Below are 8,664 nucleotides of genomic sequence, written 5' to 3' on the forward strand. Positions count from 1 at the left end.
ACAGTTACACATCGCCGATACATGCTGTGTAACAGAATAAAGAACCCACATCACGTTAAACCGAGGATTTCTTTGTTCTTTATTGCAACAACGTGTCCATCTGAAGAGATTGCATACGAATCCATCACAGCTTCAACAACTCTTATATATTGGATTCAGGATGCAACTTGCACTATTGACATTTATCGTGCTATAACAACTTACTCACCATCAAGAGGCTGTGATTCCAGAACCATACCATGGCTGATGTAGAGAAATTAAAGTTGATCAGGAGAAACACCAAAGGGGGATTGACACGCACCTTAAACTCAATCGACAGGCTATTAAAGGACACCTTTGGTGAGGTCGACACCTTAAAGGGATACATAGCCAAGGCGGAAAGTCAATTCAAACAAGTTGAAAGCAAGCATGCGGAGCTGGTCGAAAATATAACAGATGAAGCGACATTCGAAGAAGAGGAGACCTGGATGGGAGAGTGTGAGAGTAGGTTTGTGGAGACCATCGTACGTGCGAGAAAGTCCATTGGGTCCGCAAGCTGCCGTGAGCCGCCTACCTCCCAGCCTGTGACGCCGTCAACTCCCCAAACTTCTACACCATCTGTTGTTCAAGATCCGGCACCGCAAGCCGAGACTGTGTCATGGCAACCCCGATCTACAAGTCCAGAACCGATTGCTCCCTTAGCTCCGCCCTCTCCGATGCATCGACATTCATCTTGCACACCTAAGATGCAGAAGATGAAATTTCCTACTTTCAACGGTGATATCAAGGACTACCAGCGTTTCCGTACCTTGTTTCAACATTGTGCTGCTGACCTCACAGAGATAGAGTGTTTCTACCAACTCACTCAAGCCATGATTAATGCTCGTGAACGAAACATGATAAAGGGCTGCATTAATGTGCAGAGGGCTTGGCAGGTACTTGATGAGAAGTACGGAGACCAAGACAGAGTTGTCGACAGTCTTCTTCGTGACTTGGAAAACCTGAAGCCGTACGAAATCAAGGGCAAGATTAGTCTAAGTGCCATGACTGGGTTTGTTCAAACCTTGCAGGTATTTGAGATGCAGGCCGAATCAATCGGCCTCTCTGGGGAGCTGAATAGTAAAATCATGCTAAGTCAGATCAAGCAAAAGATGCCTGAGGGACATCGCATCGCCTACTACAGAGATGTCAGAGACGAGCATATCAGTGACTCCCTTGGAGGCTTGGTCAAATGGCTACATAGACAGCTCCTACTCCAAGAGAAGGCGAAGTCACCATTCCCAGAGAAGACGAGTACCTGTGAGATGAGTCAAAACAGAGGAAGCAAGTCTTCAAATGCAGCAGCGTGGAATCCACCTAAACAGATCCAATCTAAAGAGGGGAAGCGTACCGGGGTTCCCAAGTGTCCTCTTCATGTCAACTCGAATACGCACTTCCTGAAAATGTGCATCAAGTTCAGGAACCTCAGTCTAAAGGAAAAGTATGACGTCATGAAACAGAATGACATCTGCAGCAGATGTGGTCATGACAACTGTCCTGCAGGGAAATCCCCATACGACCACAAGTTATGTCAGTTTGCGTCGCCATGCAAGGTTCAGAGTTGTGGAGATGATTCCCACTTCTCTGCTATCTGCCCTGTCGTATATGGAGGGAGAGATCAAGGCTCGTCATCTTCACAGGATCGCAATGTGCCACCAACACGTCCACACACCACTTCAGCGAGTGTGAAGACTGTCGCGAACAAGGACGCAGGCGCACTACAGAGCGTCCTTCCCACTGTGATGGGATATCTGCGACACGGAAATAACCGTCAGCTGGTGCGGATTCTCTTAGACGGTGGAAGTCAGGCTACCCTGGTAAGAGAGGGCATCTTCTCCAAGACCGAGAAAGATATCTATCAGGATCATGATCTGAGTCTGGTTGGCGGTACCAGGATCAGACGAAAGCTTCGACTATTAGATTGTTTCATCGAAGACATCGGGGGAAACTTGTCGTACCCAGTTTCCGTCACAGAAATAGACAAGCCTTGTGGAGAAGCCCCTGTCGTGCAAGCAGAAGACCTCCAGCAGTATCACCATCTACGGGAAGTGGATATTCACACCGCCTCGTCTGAAACTGTCGACATGTTGCTTGGCGTTGACAACACGCACTTGATGGTATGGGAGGAGTACATCCTTGGGGAAAAACCTGACGAGCCAGTGGCGGCGAGATGCCCCTTGGGATGGTTTATCCAAGGAGGACGTTCAGGAGGCCCTACAGCTCTGCTTAACTACGTCAACGTGTCGGCAATCGGTCCCCTAGAGGAGTTCCTCGGCCTGGAAACAGCAGCCTTGCAACCGAGAAGATGTAAGTGCTCAACAGAGATCTTGAACAGAGGAGCAACCGAAACCATGGAGCAAAGTGTTTCTCAACGTCAGGACGGCTCGTACGAAGTCAGATTGCCGTGGAAGAAGTCTCCTGACAGTTTGCCAGACAACTACGACTACGCCGTTAAGAGGTTGCATGGCTTAGAGAGACAGTTCAGAGACAGGCCTGAAGAGTGGGACGTGTACTGCAAGCAGATGAGGGACTTGCAACACAGAGGTGTCTCACGTCGTGTCAGTGACGCAGAAATTCGACAAGACAGAGAAGCTGGGAGAAAAATGTGGTTCTTGCCACATTTTGCGGTAAAGAAAGATTCAGCAACTACCCCAGTCAGGATCGTCTACGACGCAAAGGCAAGATTCCAAGGTCATTCTTTGAACGAGTACCTCGTGAAGGGTGAAGACCTGAATGCTGATCTGTTCAACGTGGCTCTGCGTTTCAGAGAGAACGAAGTAGGCGTCATCGCTGATATCAGAAAAATGTTTCAGGCAATCAAGATCCGCCCGGAAGATGCAAGGTTCCATCGGTACGTCTTTCGAGAAAACCCGAACCAACCCATTCAAGTCTATGAACTCACTACTGTGACATTCGGAGACAGGCCTTCTCCAACGGCAGCAATTGTCACACTCAGGCACGTCATAGATCGACACGCACCCGATGATGAGCAACTGAAGAAAGTCGTCACCGATCAATTCTACATGGACGACCTGAGTGAATCTGTCACCAATGTCGAGGAAGCCGTCAATCTGAAAGCCAAGCTTGTAGAAACGCTTGCTAAGGGCAAGTTTGACATTCGCAAGTGGCAGTCGAACGCACAGGAAGTGTGCGACTCTGAGGAGGACACTCAGACCGCATCTGTGTTAGGAACAAAATGGAACCTTTCGACTGACACACTTAGTGTGAAAAAAGTCAAGCCAATGGAAGATGTTGTCCTAACCAAACGCAAGTTGTTGGCTCACACCGCATCATACTATGATGTGTTTGGTATGCTTTCTGGAATGTTGATCCGGCCGAAGATTCTACTCCAGCAACTGTGGCAGTTAAATGTCGACTGGGACACGCCACTCAACGACAGACCTGAGCTCTGTCGAATCGTCAGGGAGATCAAGGTGGATTTGGAAGCAGCATCTACCATAGAGATCCCACGATGTCTCATTCCTGAGACATTGCGAGGGAAAAGGCCATTGCCAGAGGTTTCTCTACACGGAGCCAGTGATGCATCTGAAGATGCCATGGGCATCGGCGTCTGGTTGAGGTGGTCAGAGACTGAACAAACGGAAGTGCAGTTGTCCTTCGTCGCTGCAAGAGCCCGACTCACTCCACTCAAACAAACAAGCATGCCAAGGAAGGAGCTTCAGGCCATTCTCCTCCTGTCAAGACTGATGGTTGCCCTGAAAGATGCCCTTCGTTTCAACATCTCCTATTCGAAGATGTGGACGGATAGTTTGACTGTAGTAAGGTGGCTGCGGGGACAGTCCAAGTCCTTTCGCTCGTTTGTCGCATACAGAGTGGGCGAAATCACCTCAGAGTTCGACCCTCACCAGGACATTGCCTACGTGCCGACTGATCAGAATGTCATTGACGTCGTCTCCAGAGGCACCACAGCGGAAGGAATGCTTGAGGTCATCAAGGGACCAACTTACCTGAAGCAACCACCTGAGTCCTGGCCAAAGACACCGCAGAACATCCAGGAAGACACTTCGGATCCAGAGAGGAAGAAATTCCACGTTCGAAATGCGAAGACACTAGCGCTGAAAGTCAATGCAGTGGCTCACACTACCGCAATCGTTGATCCCACCAGCTTCTCGAATTGGCAAAGGCTGAAGATGGTCACAGCTCGAGTGTTATCTGTGAAAGATGTTCCAAAGAAAGAGTGGTTCAAGAAGCTTACTCAGCAGATTTCGCAGTGGCCGTCTGCCAAACTCCTGAAGGAGGCCGAGTTGTACTGGATACGTCAAGCGCAGAAGGACATCAACTTTCAAGATGCCAACATAATGCGCCTCGATCCGTTCTTCGACGAAGAAGAAAAAGTGTATCGCGTTGGAGGTCGCATTCGCCATGCTCCGATATCATACGACATTCGTCATCCCTATCTCCTCCCAAGGGAAAGCCACATCAGTCTACTGATTGTCAGAGATGGACACTCCCTTGCTCTCCATGGAGGACAACTCAGGACTGCGGCAGAAGTGAGGAGAAGGTATTGGGTTGTCGGTGACACAAGGCTCTCCAAACGCGTGGTGAAGGAATGCATCGTGTGCCGCAGGCATAGAGGGAGACCAGTCGAACAGAAAATGGCGGACCTCCCAGAGTGTCGTGTGAAGCCCTTCTCACCGCCATTTCAGACAACGCTCGTGGATTATCTCGGGCCGATAAACGTGAAGGTCAGCCGCAACATTACTGCCAAGGGTTACTGTGCTGTGTTCACATGTGCGGCTACCAGGGCTGTTCATCTCACTTGTGTCCAAGACCTTTCGACACAAGCTTTCCTGCAAGCCCTGGATCGCTTCATCAGCATCAGGGGTGCACCGGCCACCATCATCAGTGATAACGGGACCTGCTTCCGTGGTGCTTACAACACGATCAACACGCTCAATCTACGACTGGACCAGACAGAACTGAGGGAACACTGTAGTAGCTTCAAGGTGCAGTGGAAATTTGGGCCTCCTGGTGGACCCCACCATCAGGGCGCTGTCGAACGCATGGTGCAAGAAGTCAAGAAAGCCATGAAGCATCTTGTGAAAGCCGATCGTTTGCCTTTCCCTGAATGGGAAACAGTCTTCTGCCAGATTTCGGGGTTGATCAACAGTCGACCGATTACAGCTGTGTCATCTTCACCACTTGATCATCCCCCTCTTGCTCCGAATCATTTCCTCATCGGGAGAGGAGATCTTCCGAGCCCAGATGTTCCCTGTGCGCAGTACAATGGAGACTTCAAGAAGCGGAGAGAGCTGTGCAACGCAATGGTCGACAAGTTCTGGAAGCGTTGGATGGACTGCATACAGAAGCTCTCACCGCGCTCGAAAAACCAACGTGCAGCAGAGAACCTACAAGCGGGTGACGTTGTGCTCGTCATCGGAGAAGACAAGAGGCGCGGCACTTGGCGAATGGCTGAAATCGTGCAGACCTTCCCTGGAGACGATGAGCTGGTTCGCGTCGTCGAGCTTAGATACGCAGACAAGTCAGTCGCAAAGAGACCTGTCACCAAACTGATTCTTCTCATGAAGAGAACCGAGAGAGTGGACATTTAAAGTGTAACTGAAGGACTGAGTAAATAATCGCGTTCATCTGAAGAAAGGATTCAGTGTAGCCTTTGTTTGGCTTTCCTCGTTTGATCAGAACATTTTGGGCTACTAAGTTCTTGAATTTGGTTATTAACTCGAACAAGCAATTTCTTGCCTTAATGGAGGCGGTGAAACTTAATTTTACTCTGTTTGGACATTAGAAAACATTCTATTTGAGTGTTCGTTTGTCAACTGGTTTGAATTTCACTTTAGATCTATTTAGGTCTCGACCTTAGAGCAGTTATCTGTTCGTTGTTGTGTAAATAATCGCATTATTGTACACGTTTTGAGTGTTTATAAAGTGACTTCCGTCACGTTCAAGGGGGCAGGATGTCATGGAATGATACAGTATACTACGAGTCTCAAAATTAGGGTCTGAATTATAGACTGTTAGCAAAGAGTTCCGGTCAATCGTTCCACAAGAGCAGCAGTTTGCTCAGCAGTTGGCCACAGCAGTTTGCTTATAGTTTGGTTTTCTTGGACAATCTGACGAAGTCCAACAATCCAAGGTATGTCAAAAATCGTTCTTTTATGATTTGTGCACCATTTAAGGAACAAACAAAGCTTCCATGGTCAGGGAGTTAAGAGGAAAAACCGTAAATGAGAAATAAGATTATGTATGTTCAAGGTCAAGGTCAAGGTCATCGCCGTATACGCTGTACTACGTATAAGCGTCTATTGTTCCGTGTATTGTTCAATTGCATTAACGTTCAGTGTAGCGTGCGTGGTGCATGGTCCGCGGTGTGGAAAGTGTTAATGCGAATACGTTGAACGTTTTGGACGGTCTTTGTAAAGACCTCTCCCTATCGGAGAACGGTCCGAAATGATAGTATTGTGAATGTGAATCCGTGGAGTTTCAAACGGGTTTTCTGGTATTATGTATTGCTCACGTTAAAACGTATAAGTTGGATTATATCTTTTCGCGTATGTATATCATTACGATAGTTGTGTTAGGAACGCTCCACGCACGAAGTTCATGCACGCGGAGGGATATTAAAGTTGAAGTTATAGTGATATGTCTAGCTGTAGATTCTGTGATAGTCTCATTTAAGACCACAAAAAGCGTTGCTAGGGAGAATCTAATGCTCGTTGTTGTTAATGCACAATTTGCTACAGGACGTCTTATAGTGACATTGTTGTGAGATGTGGCATTGAGCGTTTACAATCATAAGATTCAAGATATATTGATTGTGTTAAATAAGTTTATTAACCGACGATGATTTGTCTGACTTAGACAGAATATTGAAAGTTCATTATGTTTATTCTGCTTGTAGATTACACCAGATACATAATGGCAATACTCATGATGATAGTTAACACAGTCACCCTCATTGAGTTAGTAAAAATGGATATAAATGTTGTTTGAATATTCTGGCCAAAATTGCTTCTTTAAGAAAAGAAAGAAAGAAAATATTCATTATCGTCTTACTATTTCTGTGTAGAATTGAAATAGAGTATACTGATTTGTATGGCGTGCTATATGAATAATTTTCTTCTTGTTTGTATCTTACAGGAACCACTCATTCCAACACAGTTGTTGAATATATATATATAACTACGTATCACACTAGCAAGCGCAAGTTTGCAGTATATGCACAGTTACACATCGCCGATACATGCTGTGTAACAGAATAAAGAACCCACATCACGTTAAACCGAGGATTTCTTTGTTCTTTATTGCAACAACGTGTCCATCTGAAGAGATTGCATACGAATCCATCACAATATATATATATGAGAATAGTTTCACCAGAAATATGAGCTGATCAGTCTATAGGTGAGATTGCTTTTGTTTCTGTCACTTTATTAACATGTTCGTATACGTGATCAAGTGAGGGACACACTGAAATCATTATCGAGTGCAGTAGAAATGAGATGAGTGAGAGCACACCGTATTTAGAAACAGGAATATAGCGTGTGAATGGTGAAGGTTGTAAAGCGAAAGTGTTCATCCCGAGGTCACGTTTTAAATGACCCTCGCGTACGTGAATGATCTTGTTGTAGAATCGCCAATGCAAGGTTACTAGAACTATCGAAACTTATATCACTTTGCCTTTTTATTCGGCGATTGAATTCGATGACAAATCTTTTTAATGATGGAAAATTACATCGATCATCATGAACACAATTTTAGTTTTGTCACATGATAGACAGCATTGGACATTGAGCTACTAAAAATACCAGGTTTTTTTACGCATTCGCGGCACCATAGAGTCACACGGACTGTGTTAATAGGACATAAGAAATAGGTCGAAATGTAAATACTGTACACAATAAATGATTACTGATCGAGGTGATGCTGTCATTCAGCGGCTATTTTTCTATTTTTTTTTCTTTTAAAGATGGTGTATGTAGGCAGGGATGTGGTTGATTCGGTATTTTGCATTGAGCCGTATTTTTATTGTTCTTTTTTTTTTCTTCATAGGCTACTTCTTAAACAATGACGAACAAGGTGGATGAGAACACCATTTGCACGTACATGTATCACAAAGGTGAGCGCGCATGCCACGGTGCACGTCATCCCAGTTTGCTGGGCTTCCCCATATATAGGCTTATGATATACTTTCTGATTTATTCTGTGTTATGTTTTGTTGGAAGAAAAATGAGAATGAAAATAAATGAACTGAACTGAACGGAAGACAGTCAAATTTTCCTCTTTTATTTTTTGCGCATTTCTAATATAAATTAAGTGAAGTTAGATAATGTACATCTGTGATTTTCTTTTTTAAATAGACACGACATGAAAGATATCAGACAGATATTGAGTGAGCAGAAACGTTTCAAGTAAAGATCTCACTCATAGCTGTTTGACAGTCCTGATCGGTCACATTCTTACGATACTTGACCAATATATTCACATTCTTAGGATATTTCTTCCAGAGGATCAAGCAGCGAGCTGTTGAATTCACGAGTTCCTACACGTACATTCAATATTGCTCAGAATGACGTTCGCGTGTGTTCGTTGTTTCTATTTTCATGATTTTGGGAGAAGCGTTGGCAAGCTTTCTGAATTCAACATGGCAAGACAAACCTTGTTTCG

The 8,664-nt window shown here is 45.4% G+C and overlaps 1 protein-coding gene across 1 annotated transcript; it reads left to right on the forward strand.

Annotated features, from left to right (window-relative positions):
• Nucleotides 1-239: 239 nt before the first annotated feature.
• On the forward strand, nucleotides 240-8,176 carry LOC140237153 (uncharacterized). Its single transcript, XM_072317097.1, has 2 exons — nucleotides 240-6,133; nucleotides 8,050-8,176. Exon 1 carries the CDS (start codon nucleotides 240-242, stop codon nucleotides 5,589-5,591), a length of 5,352 nt encoding a protein of 1,783 aa, XP_072173198.1. The 3' UTR covers nucleotides 5,592-6,133; nucleotides 8,050-8,176.
• Nucleotides 8,177-8,664: the final 488 nt, after the last annotated feature.

Source organism: Diadema setosum, chromosome 1 (assembly GCF_964275005.1).
Source record: "Diadema setosum chromosome 1, eeDiaSeto1, whole genome shotgun sequence".
NCBI classification, from domain to species: Eukaryota; Metazoa; Echinodermata; class Echinoidea; order Diadematoida; family Diadematidae; genus Diadema; species Diadema setosum.